At 40.1% G+C, this 21300-nt stretch overlaps 1 protein-coding gene across 2 annotated transcripts in view; it reads left to right on the top strand.

Moving 5' to 3' along the window:
* The window catches only part of LOC115027248 (CAP-Gly domain-containing linker protein 4), a 32790-nt gene extending 11493 nt beyond the window's left edge, over window positions 1-21297 (top strand). For both annotated transcript variants that reach the window (XM_029460452.1, XM_029460451.1), the window contains exons 8-15: window positions 4724-4859; window positions 5111-5242; window positions 11429-11623; window positions 11782-11916; window positions 12871-12994; window positions 17949-18007; window positions 18151-18229; window positions 18513-21297. In XM_029460452.1, coding sequence (XP_029316312.1) covers window positions 4724-4859; window positions 5111-5242; window positions 11429-11623; window positions 11782-11916; window positions 12871-12994; window positions 17949-18007; window positions 18151-18229; window positions 18513-18882 — 1230 coding nt within the window. In that variant the 3' untranslated portion in view covers window positions 18883-21297. The remainder of the gene's footprint in view (window positions 1-4723; window positions 4860-5110; window positions 5243-11428; window positions 11624-11781; window positions 11917-12870; window positions 12995-17948; window positions 18008-18150; window positions 18230-18512) is intronic.
* The last annotated feature ends 3 nt before the right edge of the window (window positions 21298-21300 follow it).

The raw sequence follows: 21300 nt of genomic DNA, 5'->3' as shown, positions 1-21300 counted from the left end.
CGAAGAGGAACTGCTCCCTATGTAGATCAGAAGGGCTCATTCTAACCTAATGAAAACATAGTTATGAATAGTTTATTCCAAATCCTACATCCTGTGGAAGTGTGGAGGGGTTAACAATATTCCAATCCACCCCCCCTACAGGAGCCACACCAGCCAGCATGAGCATGAGTGCAGTGACAAGAACATGATCCCTCACCAGCTTCCCTTCATACAAACAGGGAGCAACAGTCTAAGCTGGAAGCACCCAATGTTCACATTAAGATTGTTTTTCTCTGTGTATCAGAGACATTACATTAGGGGGAGCAGACTCACTAATGCACAAATATGGTAACTCAATGGCACAGAGCAGATTTCTATTTTCTTATGAGCATAAAATGGTTGATCTCCTGCCATATTGTTTTTTTCAGAATTGAAAGAGAATTTATCTTTTTCAATAGGATTATTGATTGAATTGATATATCTTACACTGTACCAACAACGCCACGTGTTAAAGTGCACTGCATGAATGGCCAGTCAAGAAAATGCATATAAAAGGGATTGATACACAATCAGCCTCGTTCCTGTCGCCACATCATATTAGTGCCATGCAGCTCTGCTGTGGTTTATCCAACAAAGACGAAAGCTTTGGTAAATCTTTCTAAAATTATTTCAGCTCTCGACTAAGTAAAAATAGTTTCCAGTTGCTAAGCAACACACTTTTGGCATCCTTCCAACATCCAGAGTTATGTTTGACGGTTCATTTTGGTTTATCGTCAACATTTATCTGAGCATGTCTAAGATCATCCAACTCCAATAGTGATTATAATAAATGTCTGCTAATAGTCTTAAACTGCTCATACTCTTCGCCTGTGAGTCGTTGTCCTTTGAGACTTATTTATTTACCTCCCACAATCCATGATGTGGAAAGCTGGCAGTATGAACGATGCGATGTTGGTTTAGGAAAAGAAATGCATCTATCAACCAAATTTTTACCCTATTCCTTCATGTAATTCAAAGAAATAAGTTCAATGTGGTGGCGTAACCCTTTTGACATTGCTTTGAAAGCGGTGACGGGTCAGCCCCCTTGCGCAATAATTTTTCTAACTATGTTCATGGAACATTTCAACTTTTGACAATTGGCTACACTGTGATGCTTCTCCTCCAAAATTAAATGAAAACCCCAGAAATCCATGCTAAGTTTTTCAAAACGGGTGTTTTTCCAATGACTGTGTTTTTAGTCATCAGGCTGACAGCATGGGGCCAGTCGACCCTGAATTTGCCTAGTGATCCAGCAAAGCAGGTGAAAGAGACATCCACTGTAGTGCCATTGGCACAAAATCACCAGACATCTCTGTTGCAGCCATTGGTGCTTCAACTCCACGAGTACGTGCTCATATGCTCAGTTGAGCAATATCCGTGACATCCTTTCTCTCATCACTTGCAGATGACTTTGCACTTAAGGTTGACATTTCCAGTCTCTGCCAAGAACCCCAACTACCTAAGATTAATGTGACCAAAAGCCTGTAACTTTCATAAGCACCTAAAATCAGGAAAGTTTTAGATGACTCAAATCCACAGTGTTTCTAATTCTATTTTCTAATTAAAGTACTAGTCTTTGCTGTTGCGTCACTCATATTAAACACTTACTCCTGTTTTCGTAACTGTATTAAATAGTGGCATCAAATATTAGCACTTATACAGAAGGAGACGATGGTTTCCACATCGTTTCTGTGAAAACATAAGAACATTCCTGCTCTTTCTGCGCTGCCTTTTTCCACATTCCTTCTTCAAACATGGACAAATGGATGTTTTCCCACTGTTAAGACTGTTCTGTACTTTTTGTACTGGCACCGGTTGACGCACATGGCTTCATTCGCTGGTTTTCCTTTGTCTTTGCTTTAATCTGTTGGAGTAGAATAGAGAATGGAGAGTAGAATGGTAACTACCAGAGTAATAAAAAATGGCAAATGATATTGATAATAAAACCAAAAGGAAATGCTGTTGAGCTTTATTCCACTTCATCCCTTTGGACTAGACTGGAGACCCATATGATGCAGTGATCACAAACCATCCAAGTTTGTAGTTTGTACATTTTGTTCCATGATTCCTGATTCTTGAGTTCAAATGTTCAATGATGTTTAATAACCCAGTGCTACCAATCTAGTCCACTCGGTCAGCCTCTGAAACTTTGCATCAACACATGTAATATTTCAGTTCCATTTCATGAGTGTTCTCTTATTCCTGCAATCTCACCGAAAAACAAATTGCAGTGGTGCTGTAGAAGACGATGTTTTGATATTCATGAGTGACATAAAATAAATCTTAGAACTCTAAACGTTTTGACCGTCATCCTGACAAATGAGTGCTTTTTTGTGCTCTCAGGGCTGAGGAGTTACTTAAATTTAAACTGTAAAAATAGTAGACTTTCATTGAGCCCATAAGGGATTATCCAACATAGTGAAACCGTTGGTGTAATCCACCTTGTGTTTGTAATGCTTTTTAAGGAAGTGTGAATTTTGAAAGAAGTTGTAAACAACTGATCAAGTCTTCCCTCACGGATGCTTGCCTGTCTGTCGAGCTAAACCCTGGCTTTAAGGCTTTTCAGATTTACCATGCAAGTGTTGTATGTGTAGCTTGCAGACAAATGAAAGGCAGTTGGTGTATGTAGAGGATGAACTGTTGAACACAAATGATGTTGCTGGTGTTGGTGCGTAGTGCTAGAGGTGGCCTGACACTCGCCATTAGTCTAGTCTCACATAGCTACACTTATCTCCACATTATCATTCTGCTATAGCAGGGGTCGGCAACCTTTACCATCTAAAGAGCCATTTTGCTCCCTCTTCCAACAAATAATATTTGTCTGGAGGCACAAGACATATTTGATACACCTTATAAGTTGTGTATATATAAGTATACTATATTTGTTGCATTTCTGAAATTACAGAATGACAATAAAGGAAACTGTTGAGATCGTGTTGCTATGTTTACCTGTTTTAACAAAAGGAAAACACCAAACTCTTTAAAAGAGAAGGACAAAGTACAGTTGCATGTTTAGGCCTACTTTGAAATAATAAACAGAACTATGCAGGCCTGTTTGAGTCCTCCCCATAATTGTTGAATCAAATAAAAATGTAATGAATATAATACACAAATACACAAAACAATAAAAAATACAATATAAAAATGAAATCAACTTTGAAAAAAAACAAACCGTATAGCTGCAGCCTAATAGCTTAGAAAGAGTAAACATAAAATAATAGGCCAATTTGTATTTAATTATGTACGTTTGAGTGTGTTTTCATCCACATGGAGGTGGTGTTAATTTATTTTGCTTTTTGGATAAATCTGTCCACGCGGAATTAAACTCTATTTTCCTGTGAGACTTTTGTTTTTATCCATGGTTAGCAGTCAGACGGGGTCTGAAACTCGAGATCTACTGCGCCCACAGACGCAGTAAAATGTGACGCACTTTTTAGTACACAAAATATTTAAAAAAATATATTATGAAAGATATTTCAGTGCCCCGATATCCCCTCAAACTCCAAGATAAGAGGTGTTCCCTTTGAAAGATTGTCCACTGTGCAACAAAAAAATTAACCAAATAAATATTTAGTTCAATGTTTTTTTTTTTTTTGTCAAAGCTACAGGGAGCCACTGCAGAGAGGTCATGTGGCTCCTGAGCCGCAGGTTGCAGACCCCTGTGCTATAGGAACAAAAACATGCAATGAGTCAGACTAGCATTTGCTTAACTGCTTAGACTTGCACTTACATATTTTGAAGGAAATGCTTCATGGTGAAAATGCTTAAGGATAATTTGAGAGCAGCAAGTATTAAAGCTATAGGACTCTTCAATCACATCTGCCTTTCATATTGCAAGCTCCAACTTGAGTTTTAAAGAAGTGTGTAATGTGCACTATAAAGTACATGAGTGGGGTTGTATGAGGTACTTGTCCAAGTCTGAGTATTACCTATACAGATGATGATGATGATGGTTCGGCACGCCCCCAGTTTGTAGAAACGGGCAGGAGGAGCAGCATGGAAGCTAAGCAATGTATGGATGGAAAAGCAGCAAAACTTATTTTCACCACCTAAAGAAAAGGCTCGTTTAAAACGCCCTAACCATGAATGTACAGTAGCAGCTTTTTTTTTCTTCCAGATTTTGTTTCCATTAATCACACAGTAATGGTGACTGAAAGGAAAAACCATCGGCCCCCATTACCAGTCCCTGTCCTTGTTATGTAATCAAGCCCCTTAAAATCCCTACACACCTTTTAATACTTGTGTTATGTGGCTGTAGTCTTCTGTGTGCCCTTGCTGTATGGCCATCCAAACTGCACACACGTAAATGCAAACAGACATGTGGACGATAAGAAAATACTAATTGTAGCCCAGTTGGACATTTGCTCTGAAAGAATGCACCATTAATATATTTCTGTGCCACATTGAGAACAGAGTAACGGTATGCCAAGGTGTAGAGATTGGCTAATCAAAACTCTTATTGTCGTTCCTGCTCCTTCTGGCACGGTCTAATGCTTTGATCTCCATTTTCCCTTTAATTGTTTGTGAAAATATTATTGAGCTTCTGATAGGGGTTCTGCCCTTGACATAATGCATGGCATGAAGGTGAAATTTCACACGCCGCTCGATGCACCGGCCAGTTCTTTTGCTGCATTTCTTGTTTTTGTTTTGCACACTGCTTTATATTAGTTTTGACTTTCTGTGGTATATAATTATGTGTGCACAGGTTGGAAGCCTGCGATTCTGTGGTAGCACTGAGTTCTCTGGAGGCCTCTGGGCCGGAGTGGAGCTGGACAAACCCGAGGGGAAGAACGATGGCTCAGTAGCAGGGGTTCTGTATTTCACCTGTCGAATCAAACATGGTAGGTCAAGCCACAGCCCTGCACTTAAAGATCAACCACATTGACTCACCCACTCTCTATCAATTACTTCTACCATTATTGACTTTATAGGACTTAATTGGTCCAATCAGGTTTTCAGTGGTGTCTTATCTAACCCCAGGAAATTAGATTTGTCCTTTTTGTCAATAAGTCAACTTAATGTGTTCAAGTTAGCATATGCAATGTGTCTTGATTTATTTATTTTTTACAATATTTTCTTTTTTTCCCCACAGGAATCTTTGCTCCCCTCTCTAAGATAAGCAAACCTTTGGAAAGACATAAAACCAGCACCAGAAAGACTTCTACACCCATACGCCCCCCTCGTCGCATTGATGTGTCCCGCATCACCTCCAAGATAAACACCGGTAGGCACAAGTTGCAAACTGCTCATAACACTTCACTTTACATATTAGGGCAGATGTTTAAGGATACAGGAATTGTATGAAGTGTTTGTTGAGAGAGCTTTTAACGGTCCATCTGTGTCGGCCTGAAGACTGCGTTTGCCCGCAGTGTTCTGGCACAAAGTACTGTACATTTTAAAAAGACTTGAAATTCATTGAAAGTCATAACATAAACTACATAGGCAGTGGAACTGAATCACCTGTAGGCCCCTCAGGAGGAGGAAGTGTGTGAACCTTTGTGAACACCGGTGTATATATGCCACAGGGGCAACTGTTTCTCATGTCACAAGTAATCTCATACAGTCCCCTGGAGGATGCCAGTGGATACATTACAGATCACATATGTATAAAAATAGAAGACCTGCACCAACCTCAAAGAAACACAAACATTTTGGAGTAACGATATTAGTCCGGTGAATGGCTTCCTTATATTGCTGTTAGTTGATCCTTCAAGTGCGCTCACTAAGGGGTTTGGGAAATAAGCTTAGAGTACTAGCATCAATAGAAAGAGTGGCTGACGCTTGTCCATTTTGTCATTATCTTGGTGAAGATGTGCTGAAAAAGTGTTGGTGGTAACTAACTGGATTACAACAATCCACATCCTGTTTGATATTCTGATGATCAACCACCCCTCTCCATCTGCTGTATAACGTGTTCATCATGTACAGTCAAATGTATTACTAGCAAAAGGCTGTTTAATTCCTCTAACTGAGGGGTACTAGTATTCTCCACAAGCACTGTGTTTATACCTTGGATTGATTTTAAACTTTTATTGGCCAGAGGACAGTAGGAGACTAACCTTCCTAAAAGCAATAAAGATAAACAATTGAGGAGAGTCTCAAAAATTGCAATCCAATCCTTTAAGTAATGTCATTTGTACTCTGATTGCTCAAACCAAATGTGTTTTTGGTGCCCGGATTATGACGAAGGTCATCCCTGATTGCAAATCTAGATCATTGCAGGTTGTTACTGTTAGCCACTGGACTACTTCACCAAGCCTAAGAGGTGGCTTTTGGTTTCAAAGCAAGATGAGAGAGATGCCATTGTCTGCACATATCAACTATTAACTCATCTGAGGAGGCACACGATGACAGCAGTCATATTCAGCAGTATGCATGGAAAACTATCCTGTGCGTCTGTCTGTACTTAATATTTGCGTGTTGCTTAACTTTAACCTTACATTATCATCTCCTAAATACTCAATGAGATGTATAAGAACATATTGTCCATTCTTACAATATTACAGTACATGCATCAGTCGGCAACAGAATCAGTAAATATGCATGAACTACTAAATATTTCATCAACATAAGCAGTATTAAGTCTAGTTAAAGGAAATGTGTTTGTAATTAAAAAAAATAAAAGTCTTTGTTGCTGTATTAATGGTAGTTCAGTCATTCTAGATACCAAAATAGATCCCTGTACTGACAGTTTTCATGCTGACACTAGATTTTAGTCTACGGGAGTCACTCCACGGTGTCCAGATGAGGCTCCAGCTGTTGGCCTCTTTTGTGCCAAAAAGAGGCTCTCCTCAACGTTCCTAGCCTGTGTGAGCCGTGTGACTGCATAGCAGGATTTCTTGCATCTGGGCTTTCATATTAATCTTCCTTGAAAACTGTGAAAAGTGGATTCTGAACTAATGCCAAAGAACCGTGCATAAATTAGACCGCTCGGTAAGACCTTGCTCCCACAGTCCTTGGATGCCCATATCCTCAGCTCCTTATGTCGTCTCATAATATAGTCCTGTCACCTCAGAACATTGTAAAAACCTTGTCTGGGTAGGCTTTTGTGTTTCTCGCGCCCTCTTGTGTTTTATAGCTGTATTGTGGTGGTGTAATATTGAAAGGGTTTGGAGGCCGATTGATCTGGACGTGACTGGAATACCGTACTTTAGAGTGGCCTATGGAATTACATGATTGATAGTCCAATTAAGCAGGGTTTAATAACTAGGGCATAGACGGGCTGAATAACCTGGCAGCCATTCATCACAAGGTGTGTGTGCGAGTGTTTGTGTGGCAAGCAATGCATGTGAGGGCGTCTGTGTCAGCACCTCCATACAACCCAGGAACCAGACTAATTTATGGCCAAACACATTTTAGGGCCTTTGTCAGCCATTTCCAGGCCAAACTCTCTGAGGCACCTGTGTTTTAGCGCCCCATTGGATCGGCAGTGCAGACGGCTCACTCGTGTGTATCTATGGATTGGATGGGTCATTGTGCAACTGTCTCCTCTGGCTAACCGGCAGAGACAGACACAGCAGAATGCCAGACCCCTATTAGTGTGTCAACTGTAGCTCAGGCATCAAAGGGTGGTGGAAGCATAGGCAACGCTCACATAGCCCCACTTTTTGATTCATAAAGCCTCAGTATGTATTGCAGTCTGTCACTTGCAGCGAATGTCAGTATGTGGAAGGGATAGATGGAGCCAGGAGGTCCCTGCAAGCTAAAGGTCAAGTGACAAGAAATGTTTGGTATTCTGAGTTGAAATGTAGTCTTTGGAGTTCAAAGGAAACACACAGCGCTGCCTCTTGAGGGATACGTTTCCCTGCTCCCTCTAAATGTGAACTGAAATGGCAATCAATAAATACCAGGCTGATTTGAGATTTGTCCTATGCCTTTTCAAAGTGCAATATATAGTTTAAACTTAGGTGACATGTTAATGAGTTGAGGGTAATGTGAGAGTTAATGTAGTAGATTTATGTATGAATTAATTCCTCATTCTTTTTTTCCTTAAGTCTCTTTAGATTCTTTAGTTGTTGATTTTATTGCCTGTTAAAGAGCAGAGTCGAAAAGGCTTTAGTCAGTTTAATGGTAGATTTAATTCGAGTCAACAAACAATATAGAAAGCTTGAAGTTGTTACATTTTGGTGCTATAAACTAGTCAAGGACATAATTATGTTTACTTGTGCAAGGAATGTTTTTCTCAAAGTATGCTATTTGAGTTACCAAGATAATTTTTTGAAGTTGTTTTTGTTAAGTATTCACTGTCATTGGGGCTTTAGTGTGGGTGTAACTGCTTGTCTCAGCATTTGTAAGTGTTTTATTGTGTGTTGGAGGAAAAGAGTCTTCGGCAATTTCTTTCAGTAATTTTTTGTTTCTTCGCTACTTGACAATGTCATGCTGTCCTGTATTTGCATTTATTCGCTCTCCTGCTCTTGTGTTTTATCTTTTCAGTGAAGTCTTTTTATGTCTCTGCCTTCAATTCTCCACTGTGTCTTTTTAGTGTCCTGGTTTGCAATTCTCTTTTATTTCTCCAAACTTGATGAACTTTATAAATTGCTATATTGTATATACATGTAAAACACTCGCTCTTCAACACATACAGCAACTAACTTTAAAAATTCTACTGACTGATGTATAAAGTTCAGCAAATTCCAACTGACTAAAGAACAATTGAAGTTTTCATAATTTAATTTGTCACTTTGAAATTCTCCAAAACATTATAGAAATTTCATGTTACTTTATTTATCTTCCAAGCTCAGCACTTTACTTACATTATTAAGATAAATATTGATCTGTGTTGAAAAGTAGTCACTGTCTCTTGATAACTCCTTGATAATCAAAAAAGTCCTCCTGGTCCCAGTCAGGGCTCAGAGGGAGTCGCCTCAGTGACAAAGACAGGTACTGCAGTTCTAGCTGGGAGCGCTTTAATGTCCTGGGTATCAGAGAACAGGCCGTGGGAGTTAGTCTGGAGTGTTTAGTGTAATCCCTCTTTTGTTAAAACAATGTAAATTGTACAAATTTAAATTCTACACACTCCCAACCATCACATGTGTCTGATCATCAGTGTACCTTAATGCATCATAATCCATCTGTGGGTAATGCAACAGGAATGTCAATGCCTTTTTTTTTTTTTTTTTTTTTATAAAAGGGACTGTGTTAAATAAATGGAACTGATACTTTAGTAAGCCATTGTCAATCAATTAGTGCTGCATTTGTCATTGGAACATAATTTTAAGTGGTAAAGAATTCTGATCTGAATTCCAGATGTATACATCAACCTGAAAACACAATATGCATTTGTGTGGTTTTGGTTTCATGCACAATGATCACAAGTCCAGTAAACAATTTAGGCAATGATTAATCAACTCAGATTTAACAGTTGTTTCATTCATGCTTGAGGGACCCATTGACTAAGACAGGGGTCGGGAACCTATGGCTCTTTCGATGACGCGATATGGCTCGCAGACAGTTTTGAGCTGACATTTTTAACATGATTAACAAGTAATAAATAATTATACTGTGTCATTTAAAGTAAAACATTTTAGCAGCGGATTTTGTTTTAGTTCTCCCCTCTCCTTTCCTCCGCTCTGTCTCTGACTGTAACTGTGTGAACTGTGTGTGTGTGTATGTAGGGGGCGGAGCCCTGCACTTTGCGAAACAGCAGAGGAGAAACTGCGCAAAGCAAGCAGAAGACTAGGGGTGTCAAACTCAATCACAGAGAGGGCCAACATTAAGGCATCGTTTTGGGGGTGAAGCTTGGAAACTGCAGCGCCCACAGAGTCATACTTTGCCTTGAGTGTGTCGTTACACTGGAGGTCAATCAGCTCCATTTGGATGTTCACATGTGCTGTTTCCATGTCAACTGCAAACGGATTGCTGAGCAGTTCATACGCAGTTGGGAACACAGCGGTGGAGATGGTTTGTCAGTGTTTGGAAACACGCAGCGACCAAAGTTTCCTTCTGCATCCGAGTCTCCCACAGGCAGCTCGGCTTGGAATGCTCTCACTGCATCATACATGTCCGTGATCACACGGCCCTGAAGCTGCAGGTTTAACAGTGGGATGCTTCATTATGATGCACAAACAGGTCAGCTCACATCGTCACTTTTCGTCCCAGAGGATCTGTGGTGTCTTTCCCTTTGCTTCCAAAAACGGCCAGACTTCCTCACGCTACTCGAAAAATCTATTCAGCACTTTCCCTCGACTCAGCCATTGCACCGCCATGTTCAGAATGTATCTCATCAGGAAAAGACTTTCATTGACTCTTATAAAGTTTCCTGTCTGTGTTACGGTGCTTATTACATGTTCCATCTCCAGAGCTTCCTGGTGCACTTTTCATCACATCGCAGGCTGTCTGTCGTCAGACCCGTCAGTTTGTCCCGGGGCAGTTTAATAAACTTAATTTAATAAAACACATTTAGATACTTCCTCAAATATGTATTTTCCCGTGGTTGTGCCATGCATTGATTTAATTACCAAAACCAGCGGGCAGCACAGACAATTATAGGGGAAACACTGATATCGCTTTTAGTACTCGGAGACGTGATATACTTAAAACTCAATTTTATTAAATATATGGCTCTCAAGGAAATACATTTAAAAATATTTGGCTTTTATGGCTCTCCATGCCAAAAAGGTTCCTGACCCCCGGGCTAAGACTAACATTTGAAAACAACTTTTGTCAAAGGTTGACAAGTGTTTTACTCATCTCCTGCTCCTGTTCCGATTGTTTGTAGCTTTTTCTTCCATTTTGAGCACTTTGGCACATATCTGATCAATTGGCCTATAAGAGTTGGACACTTAATGAACTTATGGCCTGTGAAGGTCTGTGACAATTAAAAGCCTAATGAGGTCTTGGGACTAAATGGCTTCTTGAAATTGTGCATCCCCCCTAATTCCCTCAAGTTGCATGTTAGCATGTGATTGGAGCTCGATAACGAGACAAGCAACTGTAAAGGATTGAGCTCACTTGATTGTGCTGCCATTGACACAGCTGCTTAGACTTCTGAAGAAGTACACTGGTAATTGTCTGGGTGTGAGTGCTGAAGGCAACGTCACATTCAGAGGAATAAAATGGAAAAATTAAATTAGGCTGAAATTCATTATTTTAATAAAATTACAAAAGTCCCTGATATAAGCCTGATTGATGGATGGTGGGTTCAGTATTAAGAGGGGAGGCACGCAGTTTGTGCTGTGTGATTTTAGCTGACATTCTGACAGCAGAATGGATAACTGTCACAACTAATGTCCCAGTGAGGCCTGGATGCAGCTGTTTGGTGTGAAGTATATTGTCTTCACAGAAATAGGTTTTATTAATGAACTTTTGACCGTGTGTTCAGTTGCAGTCGCTTGTTTTGTAGGGTTCTTTCTTTAACCTTTGACCTGTCCCCTATGTTTCTTGTTACTCATTCCTGTCATTTCCACCACAGGCATTCTCTCCCGCTCTCTCTCCTCTTCGTCCTCTTCACTGGACTCTCGACATGGGCCAGGTGCCCGACCTCGTCCCCTGCCAAGGCAGCGTCTCCCTGCCAGGCAGCGGAGGGAGCGTGCTTCTCTCAGTGCCAGGACCACACCCTCACCGGCGCTCCGCTCTTCTCCTGACACCACTGCACTTACTACTGCGGGTCTGTTACTATATATTATATACCAGATTGTGTTAACGCTGACTAATGAAGGTTTCTATGATTTCAGGATGTTGTCATCATTCTACAGATGTACTAGAATCAAATTGAGGGCAATAAATGACCACATCAGTGAAACACTTTTTGTTCATGTCTTCCAGGTATTCGCAGCCGAACCCCCTCAGCTAGTAGCTCTGTAGGTGGGGGCCCTGAGGTGCGTCTGGGGGAGAGGGTGCTGGTGGTAGGCCAGAGAACTGGTGTAGTCCAATTCTATGGAAAGACCAACTTTGCGCCAGGTAAGTTGTCAACGATGTGGTTCTCCCTGCAAAGATTTGACAGTTGGAATCATATAAAATGTTTTATATTATGACACTTTGATATTATTAATCTTTGAGTAGATGCTTTGCAGCGTTGCTTTTCATATGGGTCATCTGTATGACCATTCATTGAATCATTTGGATAAAGATGTTGTTCAGCCTCATTTCCATTTAATAAAAAGACAAAACCTAACATAATGTGAATTGTAAATTGTGGTAAATGGCATTATTTGAAAGGTGAATGATGCACATGCATATTGAAGTGCTCTCTAAAGGTTAATTTACAAGGTCATTGTGTCTGATAGCATTATGGCCAGTTGGGTTATTCAGAAGTATGACTAACCCCCCACAGTTAAACAAATTATTTTATGATTAACAACGAGCACTGATACTGATTCAATAGACTGCCCACTAAAACTTTAAAAAAATCTTCAAGGCCTATCTAAACTATTCATTATCCAGTTTCATTAATCATGTCTGTCCTTTTCGGTTTCAGGGTCATACAGAATTAGAAATAATGCAGTTTTATTTTCCCTAAATGCATCCTGAGATGGTGAGCTGGTGTTTTTTAACCAAATGAATTGTGGTGATTGCACAGCTTAACTTATCATTATGGAGTTAAAGATTAGTGAGATATATATATTTTTTTTATGCATAAAAAGAACCAGACAGGTCCCAGAATCATACCCAAAGAAAGTTAATATGGATGACCATTAACCTAAATGCTATAAAAACACATGTGGACATATTGTTTATATTGAAGATTGTGTATCCAAAGAATAGACTTGAAAAAAGAACTGATCAGGATCAAGGATGGGCAGTTGTGTCCCCAGTTGTGTGGCTCCACGCGAGATCTCTCCTCTTTTTAAATGCGATGATCCGTCAAAGGCCCCTTGATGGTTTGTTTGATTTCTGTTGTTTTTCTGTCTGCAGGGCTCTGGTTGGGCATTGAACTGGACACGCCAAGTGGAAAGAATGATGGATCAGTGGGAGGAGTGAGGTACTTCAGCTGCCCACCAAAACATGGTGTCTTTGCTCCTCCGTCTCGTGTTCAAAGGTGAGTGCTGGCCCTTTAAGGTAGCTTATATTTTCACTAATGATCCTTTTTGGTTTTTGCCAGTGGTCCCCTACTCAAGAAAAATTACATTTGCCAGTTCAAGTACAATATGCCCTGAAAGCCCTGAGGTTGTATTTCATTGCCCTCATCAACACATCTCATGACACTAATGAGCTCCTTTGACAGTGTCATTTGTGCAAGTGTTGACATTTGATTTTGCCCTCTGTGTGGCAAAAGTAATTTTTCTGTACTTGTGATTAAAGGGAGTCTGAGTTGTCAAACGTGAGGCCTGGGGCCCTCGTCCAGCACAACTCCTCACTTTAATGTGGCGCCTGTTATGAGCCAGACGCCATCATCCCTGCTTCACTTTTTGAAAATGTTGCATGCATTTGCTTTTAAGTACATGGTGGTATTTGTATTTGTTATTGATACAAATCTATTGATATGCATGTGGTTAATTTCTTCTTCTTCTTCGTCTTCTTCTTCTTCTTCTTCTTCCTATTGCAAGACCGTGTAAGACGGGACATAATGAAAGCACAGAATATGGGTTTGGTTGCTTTTTTAGGTTGTTACAAGAACTTCTGACTATTCTTCACTGTATTTATATTTTAGCTGATGTTTCTCTTCTGCTTATTTTTAACAAGAAAAGCTGTGGTCAAAATAGTGACTGGAGAATATTTAAAAAATGTACTCCGAAGGACCTTACTGAGGAAGACATTTTAACGTATGAGAGTTAGGGATTCTAAATTGACCTCTGCTGGTAAGTTTAATAATTTTTTTAGATGACTAAATATATTAGTTGGTTTTAACCTGCAATAACCTGGAATAGTTCTGTTCTTGAATGGTACCTTGTGTATAAAAGTACATATTGGAAAACGTATCTTATTGTTAAAATGATATAATGTAACAAATGGAGGAGCAGATTGGGTGCACATATTTGAGTGGGTTGCTATTCTGACTGTTTCTGTAAAAATGTTCTTGCCCAGACTGTTTTGCAATATGAGAAATAAGGATATATTAAAGAATAATGACGGGAAATGGCTGTTAATCATATAACCAGAGTTCATCCTAGTTTTACAATGTCACTCCTCCTCTGCATAAATCGGGTGACCTTGCCAGGCTGCTGGATATCCGAGATCCCGCGAGAATCATGAGATTGCGCGAGAATACCTACCGCGGTATTGCAGAATCTCTACCGATGGACACATTTCTACTTGCTCGGTATATACCATCACATCGCCCAACCCTCATTCTTAGTGATTGTTGGAGGAGACATTTTAATTTTCCAGGATGTTTTACCTGAATGTAGGTTACGATCTATCTATATGTGACTGGAGGTTAAAAGCAGAGACGTTTCAGTGAGACCTTTTTAATCAGTTGCATCTACTTTTTACTTTTTTTCTTAAAATGAAGTCTTTGCCGGGCACCGCAGAAAAGGCACTGTGGTGTTTTCAGTATTTTCTCTGGTAGAACTAATGCAGCTTAAGTTCAAGCCACGTCTCTGAAATTGCGATTAATGACCTTCTCTGTGAGAGCGTGATATTGAAGAAGTGTTTTGTGTTTGGAAACATAAAATAGAGACCAGTCAATCTTAGACTGGTGGGATCTCCTTTTGAAAAGATCCTCTCAGCTGAAACACACTCGTCTCTTGAGGTGTGTGATCAGCCTCTTGTAAGGCTCTCTGATGTGTGCTATCTGGCTGCTCATGCATTCCAGCCATTATTTCTTGGCTAAACATATAATTACAGTAAACATATTAGCATGCAGAACCAAAAAGCAGGGAAACTTGAATTATACACATTTGACTTGGGTGTGCTTTTGGACTCTTCAATATTTATAGTATCTGAACAATAATTTGTCTCAGCTTTGAGTTTTAGGAAAGTATGATATTTCCGAGTGATCTGAAAATATTTACTATTTTGTGAGGACATATTGTTAAAGTATTATAAATGTTTTGATATCCAACCAGATGTTTGCTTGTATTTCCCACAGAAATGACTTCCTGTCTCACGTGTTTCAAAGAGATGAGCTGGACTTAATGACCGTATAAGTGCCAGCACTGTGGACGTATCTTGTTCACAAACCTACCTTTGTTTTGTTGTTGGTGCATTTCTAAATCAATCTCTGCTTCAATGAGCTTGCGTATTGTGCTGTCAATTCATTTATTAAAAAAAAACAGGCTGCTGGGGCAATATTGGAGCCATATAATAGAAATGTAAAACAGCCAATTAAATAAATCTACAGTTGGCACTTTGCCTATCTTCCCTTGCCTATTAATCACACTGAGTGTGGGCCGTCATTAGTTGTTGTCAGCTGGACTGGTTGTGTCTGAAATACAGATGGGAGACTCATTGAAGGACAACTTAACATAAACTGTGTTGATAAGGTAAACAGCTGCTTTGGTAGAGAACTCTACTGGAGTGATGGACGCTATTCCCCCAAAAGATATTTCCTCATTTGGTGTTTTGGTGTTGGACAGAAACCTCATCAGTGTTCTACTGGGTTGAGATTTGGTGACTGAAGGACATCATGGTACACACTTCCATTGGTCTCCCGTCTGTACATCTTTCCTAAGGAAGACCAACTCAAGATTTTGGTAAAAACAAATCTTTGTCTCATACTGTATACTGACTTGTTATCTCTTTAGTACAAGCTCTGTTTTTACAGTACATTCAGCATAGTGATGCAATAAAGAAACCGCAGGAAAGATGCACCAATGTCGAACTGTTGTGTGGCTTTACTGTGCACAGGCAGTGTTGGGACAAAAAACACTTCTGTTCTGGAAACTGCTCAGAAAACCTTTTATTGTCAATATATCGAAGTAGGAATAGGAAAGCCATACATCCTCTGAAAGCCCGATGTTTGAGGTTGTAAAGTTTCATGAGGCTGCAATTATCCCGGTGCTCACAACAGGTCATTAAATGCAGTGAGGTCAAGTTTAAAAAAAAAAAAAATAGTCTCATTACAATGAAATAGCCATTATGGGGACCAACATCGTCATACATGAATACAATTGCCCTCATTGGATCCACAAGAGACTGGTCATCCAATTTATGCAATTCTAAGATTGTTAAGTAACCCAAGTGCAGAAATATTCAAATACATCATTTTAGAATAGGTGAAAATAACACATTTGTACTGCATGCAAACTGCATCGTTTTAGCCACAAAATTGATTGGATTAGCAAAAGTGGACAGAAAGGGGAGAAACCATTTTCAGATATCGTGAGGTGAGAAGTCAGGACTGCTGTGAATATGGCCATGCCAGTTTTTCCCTCGTTATTCAGCCTCCTCCCAGACAAGCTAGCGTGACATGGTTTGTACCAATGTATTCCTTGGATTATATAATCTAAGGAATACATTGGTATTCTCATATGATATCAGGATTTTCACTTCAACACTGAAGCTGCAACCTCTGAGACTTTGGATTTATAAGAGGTTAAGTTCCCTGAACCAAAACTATCAGCCATGTGTATAGCTGAACTATTAGATCAACAACATGAAGCAACATCTTTTAGCATCGCCTGTTAAGTAGGAGTTGTTTCTTTGGTGACAAATATGCATCGTATCTTTTATCAAGATTCAGATGAAAGGATTTTTTGGTTTGCCAAATGATGTGCTGAACATAACTTAAATGTGGATCTGGGTTGTTCGGATTTCTTCGCATGCAGTAGACCGTCCCCTCCACACGGTGCTACATCTCTTTGCTCTGTTCTCACTTATGTATACAAATGTAAAGCACTCCATATGTTGCACGTGTTGAACTGTTAAAATAGTGCATGAACAAAGGCAGAGGGACTTAATATTTCTGCACATTGGGCGTGCATACTACAAAGTGTTAACAGATGTATCGAGTGCCAAGGTACTTATGGAGATGATTTAATCCTGGGGAAATGGAGGCCGCTGTCTGACATGCATATTCACAAGCCACTATGTTATGCGAGACATTGTATTGGTTTTGCTTCACATTTTCTGCAAGAAACATTTTCGGCAAAAAACTGTTGCCCTTTTTTTTTTTATTGGATGGCACAGTAACGGCACGCTGCCTCAAGTGTGTAATGTGTCAGAACTGATTGAAAGCCTTTGCAGTTTATAAAGCGGTTGACGTCAAAAATACTGATTGTATTTATTGTAAAGGAGAGGTTCTTCAGATGGGAGGGATTGCTGGTATAATAATACTAGTAATTAGTCTCACCTTGCTTTGCTGCACGTGCTTCATCTCAATGCAGATACAGCATTGTGAGGGCAGAGTTCATCATCCCTTCCCATCTCTACATTGCTCTCCTCATTTATTTTTTTTAAACCCCCATTTACATCTTCCATGAGATAAAAGCTGCTTTTTGGAAAGGCATGACCTGTGTTTTCTTGCCGTCCCCTATACATGTCATTTTCACCGCTTCTTTTTTCCCCTAATTAACCCCAGCTCAGATAATGTGCGTCTATTGGAGAAGCTCACACTCTCTCTATCCAGCAACTTGTTTCTCGCCAGCTATCACAACCCATTAGGTAAACAAACAGCTTTTGTTTTGTCCCCCCCCCATACTTATTTTTTGTTTCTGTATTCCACCGTTGGAAAACAATGAAACACCTTTTCCCTGATTCCCTCATTGGCAGTCTCCTCTTAAGCTTTCAGAACTCTAACGTCACTATAGTCACATCAGTAAGCGGGACAGATGCTCTTATGCGAGCAGCAGAAATGGTCTTTTTTCCCTTATTGCTGTTATATGTTATGTCAACTCATCATTTTTTAACTCTAACATTTTACAGACATGTGGTGGTATTTAATTAATTTTCCAAACAGATATGCCAATACATCTTGTTCCCCATTTATCCTCTGTTGATTGTATGAAGTGAAGTCTTTGATGTTAAAAGCTCAATGAAGATACTGAACTGTTACTAAATGTTCTTAAAGATATATCAGTGTATGTCACATGTTTGTTTGTTTTCCCTCACAGGATCCATGGATCTGTTGATTGCCTGTCAGAGCTCTCCTCCTCACGTCATCCTTTCAGCGGTGAGAGCTCTGCCTTCATAGCAAGCTTCTACTGAGATTTAATTGAAATGTGTCATTGCAATTATTGTGCTCTGATTGCTTGTGAAGTCATTGTTATGCAAGAATCTGTGTGAGAGTACTTGACTCTTGTGATTGCCGTGCAGGAACAATCCGTCGCAGTTTCAGCACATCATCGGCCATCGCCTCCTCGAAGGAGACGAGCAGAAGAAGTCCTGTTACCAGGTGGGGCTCTAGTTTCCACCTGACTTATCACCGTCAACTTCATCCTAAGCAGTGGCAGAATCAATACAGATGGGATGCAGTGGTATCAGTCAGCAAAGGCTCCTCTTTTAAATGCCCAATACATGATTGTGGTTAGAATGAGAGAACAGGGAATTGAAGATCAATCATTCACATCAAGCTGCCACTTACTTTTGAGATAGCCTCTCGCACTGCATACCTTTTCTCATAAATCTTTCTTGCTGTATTTTTCCCTGTGCTGCCAAAATTAATCTAAAAAAAACAGAAGGAGTCGCTCTAATCCTCACCGTCGGCGGTGGAGCACCCTGAGCGGTGGCATCGGCGGTGTTCCCGGGAGCACCGCAGGGACCAGCCCCTCGCCCAGCTCTGAAGGACAGATCTGCCTCCACGTGGGCATGCAGGTCCTGCTCAGCAGTGCCAATGACATGGCATTCATCCGTTACCTGGGCACCGCGGACTTTGCCCCGGGCCTCTGGCTGGGTCTGGAGCTCCGAAACCCCAAGGGCAAGAACGACGGCTCTGTGGGCGGCCGTCGTTATTTCACCTGTCGACCTGGCTACGGCGTGCTGGTCCGTCCCAGCCGCGTCACCTACCGGGGCATCAACGGTTCACGCTTGGTGAATGAAAACAGCTAAGAACTGGGGGGGGGGGGGGAGGATGTCTTGACTTTCTGTTAATGATCTACTCCTTTTTTGCATTGCGCATTATTTCTCATTCATATTGTTAGTCGTCTTTACTCTTCCAGAGGTGTTGTAAGTTACAGTAATAAAACCAGCTATTAGTTAACATTTTAAATACTAGTTTTCGTTTTTGAAAAGATATGAGGAAAAGAAAGCACTTTATAAGATAAACGTTACATTCTTATTAGAATGAATCTCAGCAGGATACAGGGGGAAAGTCTTAAAGACATAAAACACTGCACTACTTAATCTGATTGCACTGATTGCACCGTATCAACATGATGGATCAGAACAAGATCAAGTGGATGGTATGGATGTGCACATATGAAAAAGAAACTAATAGCCAAAGCTAATTTTGATCACATCATTTAGATGGTAATGTAACTTACTTCTATCCAAAAGTGTGCATGTGTCTGTCATTATGTGTGTGTGTGTGCATGTGTATTAATTAAGAGCACTTTGAAATAAGAGACATGATTGATTTTTCCAGGGTCATCATATGGCTTATAGATGATTGATGGAAGTTTCTTTTTACAAATCATTGTGAATGAAACAGGGATTTAATTAAGCGGAGACCTTTACCAACCTCCAGCAGAAGACTAACACCAGTTTCTTTCTTTCAGTTTCAACAATTCCATAATAAACTTTCAGCATATTGTAATTAAAGTTGTCTGATGGATAACTAGACTTGTGCACCGTCTCTTGGCTCTGTTTTCAGGCTTTAGAAAATCTAGTTTATGACAGGAGCCTTTGGCCAATCACAGGTCAGTTCAGATAGAGGGCATTCCTATTGGCTGTTCTACTAATGTAGCAGCGTGTGCGCGTCCCTTCAGATGGTAAAACCTGATCCAACAGAGGAATATACAGCAGGAAAAGTTGCTATTCCAGCATTGGAAACAACTGCCTCCACTACAGAGCAACCGAAAAAAAGGAAAACTGACTTAAAAAATTAAGTGTTTCAGAGAGGGAGAGAAAATGTTGCTAATAGTTTAGCTGGCTAACCGTAGTCAGGCTCACTGCTGCGACTAATACAAGGGGGTGTTTATGTAGAGCCTCACATCACAGTTCACCTCAAAGGACTTTACAGGCCCATAAGTTTGCAAAGTGAACGGGACGATAATTCTCATAGAATTGCCGCGATATAAGGGCAACAGGATAACGATCACGATCAGGAGGATGTTTGAAATGAATGACTCGTTTAGGTTAGCGTATGAACGTGTGCGTGAGAGGAAAGAGCTGCAGGAGGAGGGCTATATTTTAAAATTCTGCAGTTTTTTTTTTTTTTTTTGCCTTTTCCAGAAATGTGCTTACCCCAGCTTTAACTCTACACAGAACACTGATGGTTATATTGAGCTATGGGCAGCAAAATCATATGTATTGCTCCTCGTCTATGATGTTATTATGGTTAGCAGCAGACTGTTAACATCATTGAAGCCGTCATGACATTTATTGATAAATGTAATTGAGCTGGGAACACATTTGACGATTGAAAGTCCGATTATAAACCTGACCTGTCGGTTGAGGATTCATAACTCGCTCCTTCTGACGGAGCATCAGAGCTATCACAACAATACCACAGAATTAATTTTAACAAGCTGAATTTCGAAAAATGTGAAAGTGTGTAATATCAGACCTGACAGCGTTTCACTACAGTATGGTGTTATTATGGTTATGTTATTATGGTACACATTTAAGGGCAGTGTTATTGCACTTGATGCTTAATCAAAGCAGCTTGACACAGGAAATATGCAATCGTCCAGAAGTCTAGGATATTTTGATATTTCATTGGAAACCATCTGGGCAACTCTGCAGAGAACTAGCCATCAATTGTGCATGCAGAAAACAGGCCACTGTTCAGCAAAACACTCGTGTACCATCCAATTAAAGTGTGTCGGCCACAACAAGAGCCGTGGAATCTCCAATGGCCTTCTCTCATTGATCCGTCTGGTCAGGCCCCCTGTGATTGAAAAGCGGAGATGGTCAGCCCAAGGTTGTGTATCTGCTACAGATCTAACGGATGACTTTATTTTGCAAATTCCTATTGAAATATTTCAATCAACACCACTCTTTTAAAAAGCTCATTTGCATTAAGGCCATCTCTGTGATCATTTATAAGTGTTCTACATTTCAAGTCTCATCTTTAGATATTTTTGGTGTACTGAATTGTATTGCAGCATGAGGGATTTTAAATTCCACTGATGGGTATGAAAGTCTTTTGGCGCAGTGTTCTTGTGGGTTATAGATAGTTTTTTCACAGAAGTATAATTGAAGTGCAAGTGTGTGTGAGAGGGACTTGGTCTGATGCATTTACATGTTGTGAAAAAAAAGGTATTTGTAAAAAATAAAATAAAAGATTCTATTCTAATTTGATTT

This window comes from Cottoperca gobio, chromosome 22 (assembly GCF_900634415.1).
Source record: "Cottoperca gobio chromosome 22, fCotGob3.1, whole genome shotgun sequence".
NCBI classification, from domain to species: Eukaryota; Metazoa; Chordata; class Actinopteri; order Perciformes; family Bovichtidae; genus Cottoperca; species Cottoperca gobio.
This window is presented reverse-complemented; position numbering and strand designations above follow the sequence as displayed.